We start from the raw sequence: 23,271 nt of genomic DNA, 5'->3' as shown, positions 1-23,271 counted from the left end.
GATTTTGTCTGCAATAAAAACAACAAAGACAAAGTACTGAGATGCCATCCTATATATTACATTGTCAAATGTGGTAGTAGGAAAGATATCCTCCAACTGGAGGCTTACCCCACTGGACCCTGATGGCAGGACCTGCGAAGAGGATCTGGGAGCAGAACTCGCCGCTTCCGACTCACGCTGCTGCTGAGGCTGCTCTCCCCTCTGAGGCTGCGACATCTCACCGCTGCCGCCTGCAGGTCTGATCGGAGACGCCAGGACCACGCTGCCTCACTTCCTGGCTTTCTCCAATGTTCCTCCTCCACACCCACGTCAGACGCCACGCGACGTCTGACCTCACTTCCGGCGTTCAATCAGCTCTCCGGATGCGCCTTGCAGAGCCGGCGTCTGATGGAGGAGGCGCGGCGTAACGGCCATACACCACGCGGAAGCCGTACACCGCTCCAAGAGGTCTGTAGTCCGCGCTGCTGCTGAGGCCGCCTCTGCTCTGCCTGCTGCCGCTAAGGACCACACAAAAAAACCTCCAGCGTACTCAAGACTCACCCTCTGGTGAGTCCAGAAAACAAAAAAACGGGAGCTTTGCTTCTAAGGTTTTTCCGTGGCGGAAACACAGATGAACTGAGGATGGAGGGTGGGCGGGGGCTTTTAATCTTCTTGGATTCGTGTTTCCACAGATCCGGGGCGGGACCGGATCTCAGGTTGTCCCGGATGACAATTAGAGGAAAACTGCTGCGCTGCCTCCTGGCGGAATTTATTAGACCGCCAGGAGGGTTAAACAGCACTCTACAACAATATACTGTCACCATCATCAAGAAACCGCAACAGAGGATGTACCACCTATGGCAGTTGAAAAAGTTCTGCCTACCACAAAAATTATTAGTGCAGTTCTACAGTGCGCTTACTGAATCAATCATGACATCTATGACTATATGGTTCAGCTCCTGCTCAGTACTAAAAAAGGTGAGACTGCAGCGCCTCATCCGAACAGCGGAAAGGATAATTGGCTGTAGCTTACCTTCCCTTCAGGATCTTTACGTTAGCAGGTGCAGAAAGGGAGTTACCAAGATTGCCTCTGACCCCTTTCACTACATCTTCCAGCTCTTGCCTTCAGGAGTAAGATTCTGGTCAGTCGCAACTAAAACTTCTAGACACAGGAACAATTTATTTCCCCACACAGTAGCCATGCTTAAAGGGATACTGTAGGGCGGTCGGGGGAAAATGAGTTGAAGTTACCCGGGGCTTCTAATGGTCCCCCACAGACATCCTGTGCCCGCGCAGCCACTCACCAATGCTCCGGCCCCGCCTCTGGTTCACTTCTGGAAATTCAGACTTTAAAGTCTGAAAACCACTGCGCCTGCGTTGCTGTGTCCTCGCTCCCGCTGATGTCACCAGGAGCGTACTGCGCAGTCACAGACCATACTGGGCACAAGCTATACACTCCTGGTGACATCAGCGGGAGCGAGGACACGGCAACGCAGGCGCAGTGGTTTTCAGACTTTAAAGTCTGAATTTCCAGAAGTGAACCGGAGGCGGGGCCGGAGCATCGGTGAGTGGCTGCGCGGGCACAGGATGTCTGTGGGGGACCATTAGAAGCCCCGGGTAACTTCAACTCATTTTCCCCCAACCCCCCTACAGTATACCTTTAATGCAGAACCACGCTAGAACTGCTAGGACTTAAAAGCATTAAATCATAGAACTGAAAATGAACAATTCTCACCCTGTTTACTGCTACTATAACTTACATACTGTTCTTGACTTGTAATGTATATACTGTTTGTCCTGTATTGTTTTGTTTGTTCCTGTTAAAGGGAATCTGAAGTGAAGATAAACTGATGGTATAATGATTTGTATGTGTAGTACTGCTAAGAAATAAAACATTATTAGCACAGATATGAGTCTCATAGTGTTTCCAGTCAGGGCTGTGGAGTCACAGTTGGAGTCGGAGTTGAGGAGTCAGAGTCGGGGCCATTTTGGGTACCCAGAGTCGGAGTCGTGGTTTCATAAACTGAGGAGTCGGAGTTGGAAGATTTTTGTACCGAGTCCACAGCCCTGATACAGGAAGAATTAACCACCCTGGCGTTCTATTAAGATCGCCAGGGCGGCTGCGGGAGGGTTTTTTTTAAATAAAAAAAAAACTATTTCATGCAGCCAACTGAAAGTTGGCTGCATGAAAGCCCACTAGAGGGCGCTCCGGAGGCGTTCTTCCGATCGCCTCCGGCGCCCAGAATAAACAAGGAAGGCCGCAATGAGCGGCCTTCCTCGTTTTGCTTACATCGTCGCCATAGCGACGAGCGGAGTGACGTCATGGACGTCAGCCGACGTCCTGACGTCAGCCGCCTCCGATCCAGCCCTTAGCGCTGGCCGGAACTTTTTGTTCCGGCTACGCTGGGCTCAGGCGGCTGGGGGACCCTCTTTCGCCGCTGCTCGCGGCGGATCGCCGCAGAGCGGCGGCGATCGGGCAGCACACGCGGCTGGCAAAGTGCCGGCTGCGTGTGCTGCTCTTTATTTGATGAAAATCGGCCCAGCAGGGCCTGAGCGGCAGCCTCCGCGGTGATGGACGAGCTGAGCTCGTCCATACCGCCCGGCTGGTTAAGAAACTTCAGTTATCTAAACAAAAGAGCTTCGTTGAGCTCTGCCACTTTATAGTGTGGACAGCACTGTCTTTTGAAGCACTTAGCTCAACTCTCTCATTGTTTCTTCTTTGTTTATGTTTTTTCTGCAGAGAAAAGTTTAAAGTTTCACTAGCCTGCTCTGTGAAATCATTTAAAATGCTGAGTGTATTGAAGAAACTGCAATTATCAGAGAATAATGCAATTTTATAAAAAAGAAGCTATATACCTGAAAATAGAAATATGACACTATTTTCTTTGCTACTAATGTTCTACTAATTATCAGTACTACACAACCAATTCATTATATGATGAGGGTTTTTTTTTGCTTCAGTGTCACTTTAAGCAACTGCCAAGTCAAATGACTTGTACGTGCAAAGTTACTTGGCCAAATAAATTGATTCCGATAACATACAAATTCCATCCTCATCTCTCACACCTTTGCTAAAACTAGGTGGATACTTTTACTTACACAACAGAGTGGGGGTACCCGGCCGCATTTCACCCCCCAAAGATGAAGTGCATACAACGATCGGACCACCAGAGCACGAGGTGGAGCCAACATGTTTGCACTCCACAAAGATCAGCACACTCAAATGTTATAAGTAAATCTTCTTGCTCTTTTATTGCACACTAGGCTACCTAAGCCCATTTAAAAACAGGCTCTAGGTAGTTAAACTACCGTAGCCACTCAGAGCGCAAGCGCGTGCCCGAAGCGCGCGAACACGGCCGCCCTGCTCCCTGGCCTGACCTCCAGTCCCAACGGCTGTCAGTACTACGCACATGCGCAGTACAAAAAAGCTTCGGAAGGACGGACAGACAGGGAAAGTGGATGACGCAGGGACAGTTTTATTGTATAGGATGTATCGGCTTGAAGACGGGCAGGACACCCGAAACAACTCTAGCCCAGTGCCTCTTGCCATGCTTAGAGACGCATCTATTCTGGAACTGTAGACTATGGACTCTAGCCATTCGAGAGCTATCTGGAGAAAGTCGCTGGTGGGCATTCGATGGACTGTGGGTGTCAGCGACACCTATCTATTGCAATTAGCTGGCGCCTGTCTAACACGAATTTCACTTTGTGGATGCCTTTCGCAATAAAAGAGCAAGAAGATTTACGTATAAAATTTCCATGTGCTGATCTTTGTGAATTGCAGATACTTTTACTCAACGCATCCTAGACTTCCCCTTTAAGTACAATTATCATTCAGCCTCAAATTACATGGGGAAAACTTTGAAAGTTTATATAAGAGGCAAAGATGCGTTTCTCTCTACACAATGAATCAGTATCCACCCACAACTCTCCCGCTGTCGGATCAGGATGAGGAATCCTGACTTGTTGCCACAGTCACATTTCTCTCTGCTCTCTAGTGCTAAAGGATCAGCCAGGAATAGTCATGTGATCACACTTCCAGTACCACGGTGCACCTTGCTACAGCAGAAAAGAATACACAAAAGTGTTTACAGCTTTCTGTTTCCACTGGATTTCATCTGCAAATGCTGAAAGTTTGCAAACTTATGCGGAGACCCCAAAAAAATAAATAAAAAACTGAAAGGCCGGAGGCAAGGAGTGGACACTGAGGAAATCCACTGCAGATAAATAAACAAATGCAAGCCTAGCAAATAGGAAAAAGTCGGCAGGAAGCGTGGCGGGTGAGAGGAATTGTGCGGACATCAGCAGATATGACAGAAGCATCCTGCGGTGCAACGCCTGTGATTACTGAGAGTGCATGTCTGGGAATTACACAGCACATTCTATGGCATGCTAAGAGCAAAGGCTGGGTACTGTCCTCTCACATCTTACAACTTGTTCTCACGCAAACCAAACTGCTCATTCACACACTTGTCATAGGAAACAGAAACAAACTTAAAAAAAAATCTCTTGGTCAAACGTTACTTTGGAATGAGGGGAGAAAGGTTTATTATACAATTTCTTAGGTTTTATTGCTGCCTGGTCACCAACTGAGAAAATTTACCCCCAGCTTCTCAACTCCTTTGCCCTGATATAGAAATTGAGGTAAAGTTTGTAGAATGAGACACAACTTTGGTATAAAAAAAATGGATGCTTTCTATGGATCCGAATTACTTAAAGTGCTAATGTATATTTATGACCTGAACTCTTGCACAGGACAGAAGGAAAACAGAGAAATGCACCCTGTATGTATTTTGAGAGTTTAGCCTGTCTAATTCCCTCCTCATCTGTTACTAATCACAAGTGTAATTTGATCCCTCAGCTGTGTCAGTTGGCTGCCTCGGCAGACCAGCTAATTTGCAAACACAGGATGTTAACCCTACATTTGCTTCCATGAAAGCAGGAAGTAGACACACTGCAGATTTAAATTAGCAGTAACAAATGTTTCTCTTTAAAGGTTATTATGCTGTTGATTATATTTTAGAGCAAAGAGGAAGTTCTGAGTTCAGGTCCGCTTTAAAGGTAACCTATGATGAGATATACACGCGTTTGTACTTTGACAAGCAAACAAATACATATGCGGTGTTCATTTTCTTCTTTCTCTGCCTGAAAGAGTTAATATTCAGCTATGCAAGTGACAGTTTTTCTCCAGAGTCGGGACCCAGTCGGACTATAGCATCCAGTGCTCTCCACAGAAATTTTTTCCAGCAGGGTGGCATGAAAAAGTAGCCGGGTGGGGCGAGATAAAAGAATGCAGGGCCAGAACATCTCTGCACAACTTTGCTTACAGCAGAGGAGGAGGTGAGCTGATGACAGCCGGGTGCTCACCAAAACTAGCCGGGTGGAGAACCCGGCTAAAAGAGCCTGGAGAGAACACTGGTGTCCCTCATTGATAAGGAATTAAAGCCATAAAACACTTTCCTGGCAGAGAACTAAGCTTCTGAGAGTATGGGATAGATAAAAATGGTCAATAGTTCATATATTTTTGCTTTCACGGGACACTTTGTCATTGAGCTGAGACAAAACAATAACTCTATTATGTTTTTAAACATGAGATAAAACTGCGGGATATCTAAAAGTCAATTTGAGAAATAAGTGGATAAATACAATTGTTTATATCCTTCTCACCAAATGCCTGCTTTAAAAGTGAACCTTAAGTGAAAATAAACTTATGAGATAGAGGCTGCCATATTTATCTTCTTTTAAACAGGCTGTCCTGTTGAACCTTCTATCTTCAGTAATGTCTTAAAGCGGATGTGCAGATGATAAAATGTGAATACTTCAAAGAGGTGCATACTTGTAAGAATTCTGCGCATATTAGTGATTGTGTGATCCTCTACAACAGACAAGCAGAGCCTGGAGCTGGCATACTGCGTGGATCTAACTACAGCCTTCCAGTTAGATGTGCAGACAGACACATTATCAGCCCAATCAGCTGACCTCTTCAGGCATTTTCCATATAGAATACAGAGGGGCTGGGCCTCTATTTAGAGCCAGATTACCCAGCTGAATGAAATCCAGGTAACTATTACTCATAACCTGGTATGCACGTTATGACTGTCAGCGGAGCTGAAACACAAGTAACCCTGCCCAGAATTACTACCTGATGTTTCTCACACAGACATTCATTTACAACTAAAGATTACATTTAATGGCACACTCCAGAACACAAGCATAAGTAGAGACAAAATCCCAAGAGGCGGGGGGTTGAACCTGCAAAAAAATCACTGCTAACCCGGTGAATCATACAGCCTAGTTGGCCTGACCTAATAGTAATTAAAATAACCCTAACAGGGTAACATGCAATTAAAGGACAATTAGATTGGCAGCACTTTCCACAAAATGCAATGCAATTGGAAGGAGATCCCCACAAAATGCAATTCAAGAGGTCATTGAAGTTGCGCGCGCTGAAAAACAAGGGTTCCGTTCTGGCCATGGACCAGAATGTGGGTGTGGCCACGGGTGGAGACACATTTACATGAAGTTAGCAATGTGGGACATTAGATCAGGACAGTGGTGGCAAACCTTTTGGAGGCAGAGTGCCCAAACTGCAACCCAAAAGTCACTTTATCGCAAAGTGGCAACAGCAATTTAAACTACATACAAACGTTTTAACTCATACATGAACATTATGGAAAATCCAAGTTGAAAATAAACTGTGAAGATAAACAATTTCATCCATCCTACTCCTGAAAAATGTATTTTTTTTTTAGAACATCCCAGTTTTATTTTCCATTTTAAAAAGCTAAAAAAGTAGGTTTAATGCTATTGTCTCATATGATGATGATTCAGCTTTTCCCATAGTCTCGCAGTTAGCAATCATGAGGCCCCCAACAAATCATGAGGACCCCAACAAGATACATTCAGCAATCATGATGCCCCCAACAAGACAAATTTAGCAATCATGAGGCCCCCAACAAATCATGAGGCTCCCAACAAGACACATTCAGCAATCTTGAGGCCCCCAACAAGACAAATTAAGCAATCATGATGCCCCCAACAAATCATGAGGCACCCAAGAAGACAAATTCAGCAATCATGAGGCACATAAATAGACAGCATTTCACATAAATAGGCAGAATGCCCCCTTAATATGGTTGACACCTCTCACCTGGCTTTTAAATTCTCCTCTACTGGCTGCTGTGCCTGGCTATACTGTTTTTGGCTGGATTGGGGATGATGTGTGGGCTGAAAGGCCTTGCGGTGATGCTGTGGCCGGGCTGGCGGTGATGCTGTGGTGTGGCCAGCTGAGGTAGTGACAGGTGCCCCCCAGTTAGATAGTGACAGGTGTCCTGCCAGCTGAGGTAGTGACAGGTGCCTCCCAGTTAGATAGTGACAGGTGTCCCCCCAGCTGAGGTAGTGACAGGTGCCCCCCAGTTAGATAGTGACAGGTGCCCCCCAAGTTAGTGACAGGTGCCCCCCAGCTAGATAGTGACATGTGCCCCCCAAGTTAGAGACAGGTGCCCCCCAAGTTAGATAGTGACAGGTGCCCCCCAGCTAGATAGTGACATATGCCCCCCAAGTTAGATAGTGACAGGTGCCCCCCAGCTAGATAGTGACATGTGCCCCCCAAGTTAGATAGTGACATGTGCCCCCAAGTTAGAGACATGTGCCCCCCATGTTAGATAGAGACAGGTGCCCCCCAAGTTAGATAGTGACAGGTGCCCCCCAAGTTAGATAGTGACAGGTGCCCCCCAGATAGTGACATGTGCCCCCCAAGTTAGATAGTGACATGTGCCCCCAAGTTAGAGACATGTGCCCCCCATGTTAGATAGAGACAGGTGCCCCCCAAGTTAGATAACGAGGTGTCCAGTCCCCGTTACCTTTTATCAGCGCTGTCCTCTCACGTGTCCCCGCTGGCCTGCATCAGCGCTGTCCTCTCCCGTGTCCCCGCTGGCCTGCATCAGCGCTGTCCTCTCCCGTGTCCCCGCTGGCCTGCATCAGCGCTGTCCTCTCCCGTGTCCCCGCTGGCCTGCATCAGCGCTGTCCTCTCCGTGTCCCCGCTGGCGCTGCCTCAGCTCAGACCTCACAGATCGCGGCGACTGAAGAGAGCAGAGTGCGCATAGCACCCGCGCGGAGGAACTTCACATGCGGAAGTGACTAATGATGTCACGTCCGCATGTGAAGTACTCCGTGTATGCGGGTACTACACATGCGCACTCTGCTCTCTTCAGTCGCCGCGATCTGTGAGGTCTGAGCTAAGGCAGCGCCAGCGGGGACACGGGGAGGTGCGCGGTTTGAGATTGCAGGCATGGCGCCTATAGCGGAAGCCATGCCTGCAACTCAGGGAGACGAGCGGGCCGCAGCTGGAGGCCTGGCGGGCCGGATGCGGCCCGCCAGTTGGACAGCACTGGCCTATAAGGTCTATTCCTGATGGATTGTGATAGAATACCGGTAACCTGCACAGCACAGCACTGCCAAGCCACACTAGAGGGCACTTACTCTCTTATCAATTCATCACAGGAAACAAGTCAGTCCAGTTTTAAGGCCTGACTGTTCTCCCTTTTAGAGATTTTGCCTTCCTGGTGATGACCAATCCCTATTTATGCTGTTATGTATGGGCATTAAAATTTCCAAAAATAAATTCATTAAAAAAAAATCCCTTTATCTGGCTTACATGTGTCATCGCATGGCAAGAAGCCAGAATATTTTCGCTGATTAAAAGGGCCTTATCACATGGGTGATCACAGCTCTCGGAGAGTTTGAGGAGGAAAACAGAAGTCAGAAAGGTGGCCGCACACCCTAGAATCTCAACACATGAAACGCATCCCAGGGGGAGGACTTAAGTTTGGCTTGAACATGAATTTATCATGGTTAATCTATTAAATTAAGTTTATTGATGAAAAAGATAAAACATAAATAAATTAACCTAAATAAGTATTTATAGTTAATTAAAAGCATCAAGGAATGTTTGCTAAGGATTACTTCATATTTCTGCATAAATGCTTAGCAATGTGTATACGTCAAGGAGTACGTTAAAGAACAACTGTTAGCCATCATATGCCCTCCCCAAAAAATACTTTTGTAAGTAGATAAATGCTTGCTCTACTTACATATCAGATGTAATGCACTGTCCACGTTTTGGCTTCTTTTCATTTTCAATTTATATTATTTTCCTGGCAGGGGCCATCTTATGCCCTCCCGGTTAAAGAATCTCCCCCTCCGCATCCCCCTCCTCCCCGCACTGATTCAGAGCACAGCGGGGAGGATAAAGGCGGCAGGCACAGATTCACCTAATGTATCCAAGTGCTGGCGTTCCCATCTGTTCTCTGCACTACCACCGAAGGCAGTGCAGAGAGTATAGAAGGGAGCTGCAGCGCCTGGAACCATTATTCAGGGAGTCTGTGTGCAGCTCCTTTATCCTTCCCAATATTCAGCACGGGGAAGAGGGAGAATTCTACGGGCTGCAGATGCAGCAGAGAGGGAGCCCACATGCCTCTGGAGGAGGGGGGTCGAGGACAGTGACAGGAGACAGCCTCTGGCCCCCCTCCCTGCGCATGAACAAGGCTGAAACAGAGAGTGAAGGGGAGAGCAGGCAGCCAATCACAGCGCAGAGAGGTGAGTGACAGAGGCTTAAGCCAATCAGGGTGATACAGCATAGCATGTCACTTCTTTTTTGCGTCCGTGTTAGTCTGCATACCATCTTAGAGCCTGGAGGCATGGGGAGAGAAGGAGCACAGTAAAATTGATTTTAAAGTTTGGAGTTGCCTGGTTAGCATCCTCTTGATTATTGTAGCAGCCTGCACTAGAATTTTGTATTTAATGCCTAACAGTTACTCTTTAAGAGACTCAGAGATGAAGTCTTCCTGATGCGTTTTTACTTACCCGGGGCTTCCTCCAGCCCCATAAGCATGGATGTGTCCCTCCTATCCTCCCACAGTCCTTTGTTCAGCCGCAGCCAACTCCGGTTACGTGGCTCAGTCAGACGTCAGACGGGGCCTTCTGCGCTTGCTCCAAAGGTACATCACTGAGCCACTGATTGTAGCTGAACGGATGCGCTGAGGAGGACGGCAAGGGACACATCCATGCTTATGGGGCTGGAGGAAGCCCTGGGTAAGTAAAAAAAAAAAAAAAGGCAGGAAGACTCAGCTCTGAGTCTCTTTAAAGTGATACTAAAGCCAGCTTATTAAAAAAAAGTTAGATACTCACCTAAGGAGAGGGAAGGCTCTGGATCCTATATAGACTTCTAACGCCTTTTCTCCATGTCCTTGGTCCATTGCTGTCACCCCCATTGCAGTAATTCACCTGACTTGTCACATAGGGCAGCCCCCTCCTTCAACATCTTCAAGAAAGCCCTCAAAACTCACCTTTTTCACTCTGGCCTACCACCCCTCACAAGTGCTCTAAACCTACAGCTGAACTCTGGTCCCCTACCATTCGTGTCCTTACCTCTCCCTCTAGATTGTAAGCCTTTGGGCAGGGTCCTCCTCCTTTTGTGTCCTACCTGATCTTGCACCTCCATTACTGTGCACCCATGCTATGCATCTGAGTGAACCTAACCTGCCTAATCTCCATGCTCCATCCAGTGACTGACTAAGCATTACCTTGTACTCATACTATGGTGTGTGATCTGGTTTTCTTGTATTCCTGTATTGTCATATTGCTGTATGTCACCCCTAAATATTGTCTGTAACCTAAATTAATGTTCAGCGCTGCGTAATATGTTGGCGCTTTATAAATACAATAAATAATAATAATAATAATATAAGCCTTCAGGGGACCTTGGAAGATCACTCGTGTCCCTGATCATTTCCGAAGATGGCCGGCTTCGCACTGCGCATGTGCAAGGGTGCGATCACGCAAGCGCAGTACAGAGCCACCAGTCTTTGGAAGCACTCAGGGACACAAATGAGTCTGAAACTTTGCAAGCAATTCTGGAGGCAGCAAATGTGAATGCGGGACAGCGGGGGGGGGGGGGGGGGGGTTCTGATTTGGGCTGGGGGATTAGGACAGCTTTCCCTCTCCACAGGTGAGGCTCTGCCTTTTCAACTGGCTGCAGACTTTCTTTGAGATTATGTTACTCACTACAAAGGGGTGCTTGACTAAAACAATCATTAATAAAGGTGTACATGCTGTAATAACATTTAGAACCATTACAATACACCATACTATTTGTATGTTGATTGTATTGTTTTAAAAAAAAAAAATCAAAACAATCCATCAAATCAATCTACTGTGCATTATTCAATTTTACATAAAAATCTACCACAGCTGGCACATCATTGCCTGAACATAATGTAACATATTAAGGCAAGGTGCTGCTAGGAAACCACTTATTTGTGTACAATAGAGCAACGCAGCACAGTTCATTCTTCTGTACCGGTTAGCTCCGGGGCGATAGGAATAGTCACTGAACACCATCGTAGTTGGCCTTTAGTCAGTGCCCTCTTTCCCTGAAATTAAGACATCCCATCAAAGTAAGCATTAGCAGGAATTTTTAACATGGAATGTATAAAAAACCAAGCGCAAAGGAGGGTCAAGGCACAGTAGAAAACAACTGCTCAGCTGCGTGTTACAAGGGGGAATCCCTCCACCCCTCAAGAATAAAAAATAGAATTTAAACACTGATAACACGCGCTAGATAATCCCCAAAAATTTGGTTTATTAGTATCAATCTAAAAACACTCCGCAACAAACATGAATCTTCAGCAACACCCCATGGAACAATCACTCCTTCACACCACACACACTTAGAAGGGCCCTTCTATAAGAAATAAAAACTGACTGTAAAATTATGCAATACAAAAATGTATAAATGAAAAGCTTATCTCACTAGCAGGAATGTCCTTTTAACCGTGCTGGCGATGACATTAACAGTTTCCTTGTCAAAGACAGGTTCCCATCCAGCAACTATATGAACAGTATATGCTCCAATTTGAAAGCAATGGTGTACAAACAGTTCCTTGCAAAAATATTGGTTGCATGCACAGCGCTTTCAAAATTGTTGATGCTTAAGCGGACTCGTGATAGTAATGACGGCAACGCCAGATTCCAGCTCCACGCCAGCAGACTCGTACACCTCAAGATCTTAGAACTTCGCATACGGGCAGCAGCTGCGCGCATTGACTGCAAGCCCAGTTCAAGTCTTGTAATTGCGTTGCCCACAAGTCACAGCAATGTCTCTCCACCTCTACGCGTTTCAGCCACTAAACGATGGCCTTCATCAGGAGGGTTCATTACTATCACGACTCATGAGGAGAACAGAGGAGCACTATCCTTACCTGTGATCTGTGCGGACGTACATATGCAGGAATTCGTGAGTTCTATTTAGTCCGCTTAAGCATCAACAATTTTGAAAGCGCTGTGCATGCAACCAATATTTTTGCAAGGAACTGTTTGTACACCATTGCTTTCAAATTGGAGCATATACTGTTCATATAGTTGCTGGATGGGAACCTGTCTTTGGCAAGGAAACTGTTACGGTCATCGCCAGCACGGTTAAAAGGACATTCCTGCTAGTGAGATAAGCTTTTCATTTATACATTTTTGTATTGCATAATTTTACAGTCAGTTTTTATTTCTTATAGAAGGGCCCTTCTAAGTGTGTGTGGTGTGAAGGAGTGATTGTTCCATGGGGTGTTGCTGAAGATTCATGTTTGTTGCGGAGTGTTTTTAGATTGATACTAATAAACCAAATTTTGGGGAATTTTTAACATGCTCGAAAGATAAGCCCTACCCCGAAAGTAAGCCCTAGTGACAGTAAGAGGAAAGAGTATGGCAACTTGTGTTTCTGCTGGAGCTGATGGTCTTGCAGGATGGACCATGGCTCCATCATTGGGCCAATCATTGCACTAGCTGCTTATCAGCGAGCGCAGTAATTGGATCAATAACGGAGTCAAGGTTCCGCCTGCGAGACCACTGGCTCCAGTAGAAACACAAGCTGCCGTACTTCTTCCTCATAGGCTGAAGATCAGGGACACAGCGGGATGGAGATGGGGGAAAAAAAAGAGGAGGCAGGGGACATCAGAGGTCACTGGCGACAGTGCGACATGGATCTAGGGTTAAGAGGAGGCTGCAGGGGGACATAGAGGGACAGAGGAGAACACTGGTTCAGAGGGGGCACCAGGAGGACACTAAAGCTACAAGGGGGCAGGGCTGTGGAGTCTGAGTCGGGGCAATTTTAGGCACCCGGAGTCGGGGCAATTTTAGGCACCCGGAGTCGGGGCAATTTTAGGCACCCGGAGTCGGGGCAATTTTAGGCACCCGGAGTCGGGGCAAATTTTAGGCACCCGGAGTCGGGGCAATTTTAGGCACCCGGAGTCGGGGCAATTTTAGGCACCCGGAGTCGGGGCAATTTTAGGCACCCGGAGTCGGGGCAATTTTAGGCACCCGGAGTCGGGGCAATTTTAGGCACCCGGAGTCGGGGCAATTTTAGGCACCCGGAGTCGGGGCAATTTTAGGCACCCGGAGTCGGGGCAATTTTAGGCACCCGGAGTCGGGGCAATTTTAGGCACCCGGAGTTGGAGTCGTTGATTTCAGGATCTGAGGAGTCGGAGTCTGATGATTTTTGTACAAAATCCAAAGCCCTGGTAAGTATTAGACTAAGGAGTCGGAGTCGAGGAGTTGGAGCCATTTTGGGTACCCGGAGTTGGAGGTCGGAGTCGTGGTTTCATAAACTGAGGAGTCTGAGTCGGAAGATTTTTGTACCGACTCCACAGCCCTGCAAGGGGGACAGGGGCACACAGAGGTGGAGCCAGCAGAGGAAGAAGTGGCACAGTGGGGAAGGCCGGAGGACACACAGCACAGGAATTTGTGTGTTCATATAAGACATCCTCTGAAAATAAGCCCTAGCACATCTTTTGGTGCAAAAATGAATATGACACGGTCTTATTTTCGGGGAAACACGGTTATGGAGGTGCAGTTTCACCTGATACAGTTCTCTATTTTCCACCTTCATGCCAAAAAATGGAGCATTTCAGGGGGACATGGTGCAAGCAGGCAGCTGTCAGTTACGGGGATCTATAAACTGGTGGTGTGGATAGTTTTCCTTTTTATGATCTAATTTTAAATATTGTTGTATTAGATGCCTATACAAAAACAGAACTGCCTGAACTGGGTCAATCATCTGCACAGCGTGCTCTGTTGCCAATTGCCCTCACTAGCCTGCCTTGCCGTCACCAAAGACAAAAGTTGTAGTCACGTCAGTAGAAAAATCTATAAAATAACGTAATCACTGCACAAGCCATTTTGCAATGGAACTTTGACTCTGCTGGTCTCATAAATCTGCACACGGCAGTAAGTACAATTTCAGACGTACGACTGAACTGTGCGCTTGTTGGGCTCTACAGCCTTCCGTCTGGCAAATACCAAGCGCCTTGCAGCTGCAATTGTATACAACCCATTGCCAGTGTTTGTAACATCATGCATGTCAGCTTCTGCTATGCACTGCTATTACCCAGCAAAGCATGTTGCGTCTGAGCACAGCCTCGCTCAGGGGTGATTTAGTGTGGTGACTGCTGATGTTCCGCCTGTGCCAAGCGTTAGCAAAGCTCCCAGCCGCTGCATGGTGTCAGCTGACAGGCCGTGAATCCACCATTCCCAGCCTCCCATGTGAAGAGGCCTAAGGACAATAAAACGTGCACAACTACTTAGCAGGGACCTGAGAAACGGCAGAGTAATCACAGGAATGTCTGTGAAATACAGTTTGTTACATTACTGGAATTATACAGAGATGTGAGAAGCAATGAAGGTACAGGTCACTTTGTTACTGAGGACAACACATATGGCTCTCCTTTCACATAAATACAAAGCCAAACAAAGCATAAAGACAACAATGTATCACTGAAGGGTTTACTTTATCAAAGAAATTGGATATATGAAGGAAAAATAAAGCTTCAATTGGACACCATTTTATGGGACATGTTATAGCTTCTATAAATAAACGTATTCAGTACTAATGAGTGAAGGAGATGCCAAGACATTTTATACGGATCCATTCACACTATATTGTTGTACGAACCAGTATTTGTTTTCCCCAATGGAAGCGCATTTTAAAGGCCCACTCACATCATATGCAATTTTTGATACACACTGTTGGAGCAACTGTGTGAGTTTTAACATGTGTGAATGAAAAGTACAGATAATCCACTGATTTATTTATTTTTTAAATGGAACTCTAAAATGAGTCCTGTATGGCTAGTGAATGCTCTTGAAGATCACAAAACTCAAGACTTAAAGGACAACTGAAGTGAGAAGACTATGGAGGCTGCCATGTTTATTTCCTTTTAAACAATACCAGTTGCCTGGCCGCCCTGATGGTCTGTTTGGCTGCAGAAGTGTCTGAATAACACCAGAAACAAGCACGTGGCTAATCTGTCAGATCTGACAATAATGTGAGAAACACCTGATCTGCTGCATGCTTGTTCAGGGCCTATGGCTGAAAGTATTAGAGACAGAGGGGTCAGCAGGGCTGCCAGGCAACTGGTATTGCTTAAAAGGAAATAAACATGGCAGCCGCCATTTACCTCTGTCTTTAAATAGGAACAGTAGTGAAAAGGGGGGGGGGGTAAAATATATTGCAAAGTGAGAAGTTAAAAAATAGAGGCGAGAGCAAGAAATGATTGATATTTGCCATGTAATTTGTACATATTGTTTGATCACAATCAGCCTGCACGTAATCATCTTCACTACTGGCAGACATGAAAAAAACATTTGGTAGTTGGAAAAAGCCGTCATTTCCCACAATGCAATGAGATTCACAGACTGCAAACTGTCAGGACCTTGGTCATGACATCACACTGTGGGAGGAGTTTAACCACAATATCAGCCATACAGATGTCCCTGATGATCTATTTGAGAAAAGGTAAAGATTTCTTGTAGGAAAGGGGGTATATCAGCTACTCATTGGGATGTTCAATACTTGGTTACAGTCCCTCTTTAAAGGGGTTCTGTGGTTCTTTTAAAAAACAAAAAACGGACACCTGGGGCTTCTACCGGCCCCCTGCAGCTGTCCTGTCACACGCCGTCCTTTACGATCCTCCTGCACAGGAAACTCGCGGAGACACAAGCAGGAGCGAGGACGCACGCGGCCATGCAGGTGCAGTTGCATTTGTCTAGTTAGACAAGTAATTGGACGGTAACTGATGGCGGGGAACGGAGGATTGTAGAGGACAGCGCAGGACATGACAGCTGCAGGGGGCCAGTAGAAGCCCCAGGTAAGTGTCACTTGTTTTTTTAAAAAGAACCACAGAACCCTATTTAAAGCGGAACAACAGTGAAAATAAATACAATCATTCTGAAATTTATCACAGGTGGCGACATCTTTAGTCCTGCCAAGTGATCTCTGTGGAATGTTTGTTACCTAGAGTTCTATGTAGAGACTGAGAGACTTCTTGCTTGGTAGTTGGAAAAACAAACTTAATTTCCCATAATGCAACAAGGTTCCCATGGCCCTGGCATCACACCGTGGGAGGGTTTCACCACAATATCAGCCACACAGACCCATCCCCTTTTCAACCACGTCCAATCTGTGGTTAAAGTTCATCCTTAATGGAAACCTGAGATGAACAGGTACCTTTAAAACAAACAAACATTCCCCCCCCCCCCCCGCACCCCAAAAGTGTGTGTATGCCAGGTGTGCCTCAGGTGGCAAAAAGTCTAGAACCGGCCCTGCCTTTCAGACACTGTTTTAGTTTGTTCATAGGATTTCTTGTGGCGTGGCTAATCTATTGGGGCAGAGGGTAAATTCTGACTCAACTTTAGCCTGAAGGGGAGTACTGGGTATTGAAGAAAACGGGTGTGAAAAACTGGAACCACCACCCGTAAAACAGGGAGGATATTTCCACACCATTTGTTATCAACACACAAAGTTTGTTTATCATTTTTGAACATGCCACCAGCAATGCACTTCAGCAATTAAAATCATCTGCATAACAGTGTTTACAGCCAGACTGCCAGCTGAAGCCAGTGGATTACCTGTACTTAATTAGAACGTTACCTTCACTCATTAGCTGTCTGCATGTAGGGATGATGTGGCTCTATAAAGTTTAAAACTATAGGCGTGCTATACACCTGCGGTTCTGGTTATGCCCCAGAAGCCAGCGGTCCTGGCTTCTGAGGCATAAAGAGATCATTTGCATATTCAGTAGCAGTGCATTGTGGGGAACCACAGATGTTCACTTAAAGCTGAATTATCGCAAATACCTTCTGTTTTAAGAAGGCAAACCACTCTAAGCATTGCTTTTTAGTAATCCAATCTGAACATTTGTATTGCGTTTTTCTCCTGTCAGACTCAAAGCGCTCAAGAGCTGCAGCCACTTGGACGTATTCAAGAGGCTAACCTGCAGTGTTAGGGAGCCTTGCCTTGAACTCCTTACTGAATAGGTACTGACCCTAGCAAGGATTCAAACCCTGGTGTCCTCTGTCAAAGGCATGTCCAGCCACTACAGGCTAGTAGGAGGGCTTTTCAGTCTCTTTTAGTCCAGTATACTTTCCTTATGGTTTTGGGTCACCCCAAGCTGCTTGGTTACTCTTACAAATAAGGAAGTAACTCTGAAAGTGAATACATGTCATGTAGGAGAGAACAGGGAAAGCCAGCTGAAGCTACTTCAGTGATTCTTTCTATTCTGAGCTCTGGTTGACTTGAGGTACAACGTCTTGCTGTTGTGACTGCACTTCAGTAAATGTTCCCAGGAATGGCAGCTATTTCCCATCATCACAGCAAACAAAGGGAGTTTACACTCCAAACACACAGGGTGTATTATTTCTATAAGTTTCTCCCTTCCAAAGTGTTGTCCAGGTAATTGTCAGTTAAATCGTTACGGTTTATAAAGAAGCACAAACAGTTCAGCAGACAAATGGCAATGGATTATGTGGTCCAGGCCTTTGTGTAGTCTGGTTTTAACCAGTAAACTCCCAGGCGGCTTATTAATAGCCATGCAGCCAGCCTGATATGCACTGTTCTAACTGGAGCATGTATGTGGGCATGAACATTAAGGTAAAGGTCACGCTTGGCAAAAATAAACGAATGAAATAATAAATTGTATCTATCTTCCTTAATCTAAAAAGGACTTTTAAAGATATTCCACAGTTTTATTTTATGCTTAAATCTACCTCAAGTGTAAACTGATTTACGGTTATTGATCAATGACACATTCATTGAAGTATGCCAGAGCTAAAATCTATGAACTATTGATCCTGTTTATCTCTTTCCTGCTCTCGGAAGCCATTTTCTGCTAGGAAAGTGTTTTGTAGTTCGAATTCCTTATCAGTGAAAGTCACACTGTAGTCACTTCCTGTCTGAGTCAGGACTGAGTGAGCCACTTGCATACCTGATATTTAACTCTTTCAGGCAGAGAAAGAAAAAAAACTACCACCATAGTATTGTGTGCTAGGCACTGTACATACCCATGTCTATCTCATCATGTCACCTAAGGTATTATTTAAAAGCACATGTTTTCCGCATTGCGAAAACGCATGCAATGCTTCCCAATGCACAATGGCAGTGCACTGAAAGCAATGTGATCAGTGTAGAGACAAGACGGAAAAAAACAAAAAATGCAAAATTGTTTCTATGCGTTTTCATGCATTCCTACACTTTCCATTGAAGCGCAACCGTGACTGAATCACACAGACATGCGTTTGCGTTATTTAGAAAATTAGAAGGAAGCAGTGAAAAAAAGGCCACCTACGATTCTGTTCTCAGCTGGCCAAGAATGCAGATTCGTCCACCTTTCTGCTGGCTCAAGTGTATTCCTTCCCTTACAAGTTTATTGTAAGAGAGAAAAAAATAAGCTGAAGCATTCTTTATTTTGTAATATCCAACATTTTTATTTTTGAAAAATTGGTCTCCCTATATGTACCCCATTTTTTTCTTTTTACCTATATTTCCATAATTTACAACCAAAAATATCTGCATTTGTCAGAAAAAGTCTCAGCTCCCAAGAAAGTATCTTAAACTGTACCGGGTAACAGATGTACCTCTAATACTGATCTTGCTGTGCTCTTCATGCATTAGACTGCACAGGACAACTAGATATTAAAAAAAGCTAACAACAACTGCAATGCCAAAACATTCTCCTTCCCTTTCCTGAAAGATCTCCCATAAAAACAAGCAGTGTCATCTCCTATTGCCTATGTGGCGTGCACAGAACACTTCTGCCTTATGGCCCTGTTCAGGCGAGCATGGATGGAAGCTGGATGAACCGCTACAGTAATCTGCTGTCATTTCACTGCTCAATACTAAAAGATCAAGATAGATATAAACACACCAAAAATCACCAGAAGTTCCCCACAAAATTGTAAAAAGAAGTCAGTAATGCTTCCTGCAGTGCCTAATGCCCAGCTTCATCCTTTTCAGCAGAGCACTTTGAAAGAGGCGTTGCCAATATGGGCAATGCCCTAGACCTTGTAAGACCTTGCCTTATATGGAAAGGGGGTAGTATGGACTGAAGATCAAATAATAAGTTAGTTACATATTGGGGTTTGTATAATTTACTAGATAAAAGTAAACAAGCATTTAGTGAAAGTAGGGGAAAAAAAGTTGATAACACAAAACAAAATAGAGTTGTAACTTTATTGACATAATCATTGGGCTGGGCAACCCGTGGCTTGTGTAGTTATTAGCGACAGAGAACCGGATCAGCTCATTCTCAGGTGGGGACGTCAATATTATCTGCTTTATTTTTTGGGAAGTAACCTCCATTTATGTAAGTGGCAGGGAGGGAGCTATGGCTTGTTCCTACCTTCTCTTGTCATCTCGCGTTGCTGCTGAAAGTATTATGACTAGCTACGCTGCCCATAGAAGTGTAGCATCTACAGCACACCACCACCCCCGATACTTGAGCAGTACGTGAGTTTTTGGCAAAAACTGAAAGCCCAACATATCAATAAGTTGCGCTTCTGCATTTTCAGCACTGTACATACATTTAAACACAGAATTCTAAATAACCATTATAACCTTCACACCAATTTAAGCAACACGCTAACTTCATCCGGGTGCAACATAACACTCCAGAAATAAGATTGCTTCCCCCATAACAGCAGTGATGACATCATCCTAGACTTACTGCTGATCAGATAGTAGTACTACACAAGCACTGTAAGTACTAAAACAAATGAACATATGATGGATACAGATTACTGGCAGGAGTGGAGAGACACATGGCAGAGCAGCAGGCCTTGGCTTGGTCAATGCATAACGTGTCACCCACTTATCAGTCTGTTCTATAGCACGATCCTTGGTCTGATGACAAACACACAGTCACACTGCTCTGAAGCCATCATCACATAAACCTGTGCAAAGATCTTCTCTCTTTATAGTGGTATAATAAAATATAATCAAAATCAAGTATGTTAAAGAAGTAGATAAGAATCTTTTAGCTCCTTCAAATAACAAAATTCATCTAAACTGTGTTATGTGAACATTTTCGCAGTGAAATTAATACGAACAGATTTTTGGACATCATGCTCACTATCCAACATAGATGTTTTACAAATATAAAACTATAAGCCCCCATTTCCACTTGGATTAATAGTATCCTTATTTTATCCGAAATGGGATGTTTGTTATTTGTATTTTGAGATAAGCTTGTATCTTAGGCCTCGTTCACATCAGGGACGTTTCTGTGTGCTTTCCACAGCGCACTGCCCTGTGCGATCAGCAAGGTATTGATTTTTCCATGTAACTATGTGTAGCTGGTTCACATCTATGCGCTGCGCTGAGCAGCGTTACAAAAACGTAGTGTTGCATGCATTTCTGTGCTTTTTACCATGCGCTTTAACACGTTTTTCAGCGCAGTAGATGTGAACGAGGCCTTAGCTGTAGCTTTAAAAAAAAAAAAAAAAAAAACCTTTGCACAATCCTGTTGGCACTGCCCTTTGAAGAGTTTACACAGTGATGTAAGCCTGTTTTCTAGGTGAGGTTTGCTGGGGAAGGGACAGTAATCTGTAAAATAAGCAGTAAATTAACACTGAGCTGGGTTAAAAAAAAAAAGGGACAGAAATGATGTCACTTTTGGCATCACAGAGAAACAAAGATGGAAAACAGCAAAATGTAATCTTTTCATATCCCATTTCTCTTAAAGAGAATCTGTATTGTTAAAATCGCACAAAAGTAAACATACCAGTGCGTTAGGGGACATCTCCTATTCCCCTCTGTCACAATTTCGCCGCTCCCCGCCGCATTAAAAGTGGTTAAAAACAGTTTTAAAAAGTTTGTTTATAAACAAACAAAATGGCCACCAAAACAGGAAGTAGGTTGATGTACAGTATGTCCACACATAGAAAATACATCCATACACAAGCAGGCTGTATACAGCCTTCCTTTTGAATCTCAAGAGATCATTTGTGTGTTTCTTTCCCCCCTGAGGGGGGAGTGCATAGCAGAACCACAACACTGAAGAACTTGGCAGCCTTCCAGACACAGGCTGACAAGTCTGACAAGGGAAAGATACATTGATTTATTACAGAGACTGTGATAGTACAAAGTGCTGCAGTAAGCCAGAACACATTAGAATAGCTTTTGGAACTTGTAGGATGATAAAAAACAGGATGCAATTTTTGTTACGGAGTCTCTTTAAATCTGACAGTCATCACTAAAAACAACAGGACAGATGAGCTAAATAAATCATTTCTAATTGATTTAATATTTTCAGTTAATATGAAGTATCATCCCACTTTTAATCATTGAACCAGATTTCTTGCACTTCATCTCCCAGTTAATACCTTGCAAACACACCTGTGAAATCACGCAACTAAAGGCAAAACAACAAGCACCTCAATGACTTCTCACCTGTGCAGTCTCTGCCATTTTCTGCTCAAAGTCAGACTTTACAGCAGCATACTTCTCCACACAGGCCCTGTAGCTTTCTGTGGCTTTCCTGGCCTTTATTGATGCCTAGTACAAAAGGAGAGCAAAAGGAAAAAATTGTAAAATTATAATTAGGCACTCTAATGCTAGGTACAAACTATACAATTTTCTGACAGCTCCGATTCACTTAAAGTGGACCCAAATTAAAAATACTTGATTTCAGAAATAAAATCTATTTTCTAAAGTATATTAATAAATAGCTGCAGGATGACAAATATAAAATATTTTACATTTATTGGAGGAACCCCTCCCTTCCTTTCATATTGCCGGGAGAGAATTCAGCAAAATGCTGGAGTAGGAGGTGTCTGGCAAAGGAGGAGTTGCTAATGGCTGCCACCTGTATAACCCTGGTTATGAAAAGAGAAGGGAGAAAAGCATGCACTGAAATGCTCATAGGCTTGAAGGAGTGTTTATTTATCTTTGTATGTGTCAGAGTGGTGCAACTAAATATTTTGCATAAAAAAACATTTTTTTGTTTGGGTCCGCTTTAAGTGTAAGCATAAGATTCACTCAAGTGTGACCTCTACCTGACACTTAGAGGAACTCCAGTGAAAATAATGTAATAAAAAAAGTGCTTCATTTTTACAATAATGATGTATAAATGATTTAATCAGTGTTTGCCCATTGTAAAATCTTTTAAATCCCTGATTTACATTCTGACGTTTATTACATGGTGACATTTTTACTGTTGGCAGGTGATGTAGCTGCTGCATGCATTTTTGGCAGTTGGGAACAGCTGTAAGCAGCTATTTCCCACAATGCAGCAAGGTTCACGGACAGGAAACTGCAAGGAGTGCGTACTCAGAGTTTCTTGTGTGAGGGGTTTCACCACAATATCAGCCATACAGTGCCCCCTGATGGTCTGTTTGTGAAAAGGAATAGATTTCTCATGTAAAAGGGGGTATCAGCTACTAATTGGGATAAAGCTCAATTCTTGGTCGGAGTTTCTCTTTAAGTCACATTTCTACAGTGAATTTGCACACAGTACTTGACACTGTCATACATGGGCATCTGTGTCCACCTACCTTATTAAACTATACTGTATGAACTAAGAATGCCTTACAATACCAGACTATGCACTGCATCATGGGAATTGAGCTGAATGAAACCTACTCTGTATTGTCATGATAAGAAGGATGAACGAGCCAAGCAGGGAAAACACTTGCACAAGTCACTGTCAATCTTATTAATTTGTCTTTTGATAGAGCTGACATCTTCTGCAGCGCTGTACAGGCTATATAATGTCTTGTCACTTAACTGTCCCTCAGAGGAGCTCACAATCTAATCCCTACCATAGTCATATGTATCAGTCTAGGGCCAATTTAGGAGGAAACCAATTAGCTCATCTGTATGTTTTCGGGATGTGGGAGGAAGCTGGGGTGCCCAGAGGAAACCCATGCAGACATGGGGATAATATACAAGCTCTGTGCAGATAGTGCCACTGT

At 44.5% G+C, this 23,271-nt stretch overlaps 1 protein-coding gene across 1 annotated transcript in view; it reads right to left on the bottom strand.

Annotated features, from left to right (window-relative positions):
* The window catches only part of FCHO2 (FCH and mu domain containing endocytic adaptor 2), a 240,335-nt gene that overhangs the window by 137,083 nt on the left and 79,981 nt on the right, over nucleotides 1–23,271 (bottom strand). The window contains exon 6 of the mRNA XM_068248366.1: nucleotides 21,749–21,853. Coding sequence (XP_068104467.1) covers nucleotides 21,749–21,853 — 105 coding nt within the window. The remainder of the gene's footprint in view (nucleotides 1–21,748; nucleotides 21,854–23,271) is intronic.

The sequence above is a fragment of the Hyperolius riggenbachi genome, chromosome 1 (assembly GCF_040937935.1).
Source record: "Hyperolius riggenbachi isolate aHypRig1 chromosome 1, aHypRig1.pri, whole genome shotgun sequence".
In the NCBI taxonomy this organism is placed as follows: Eukaryota; Metazoa; Chordata; class Amphibia; order Anura; family Hyperoliidae; genus Hyperolius; species Hyperolius riggenbachi.
The sequence above is the reverse complement of the archived record's forward strand: the minus strand, read 5'-3'. Positions and strand labels throughout refer to the sequence as shown.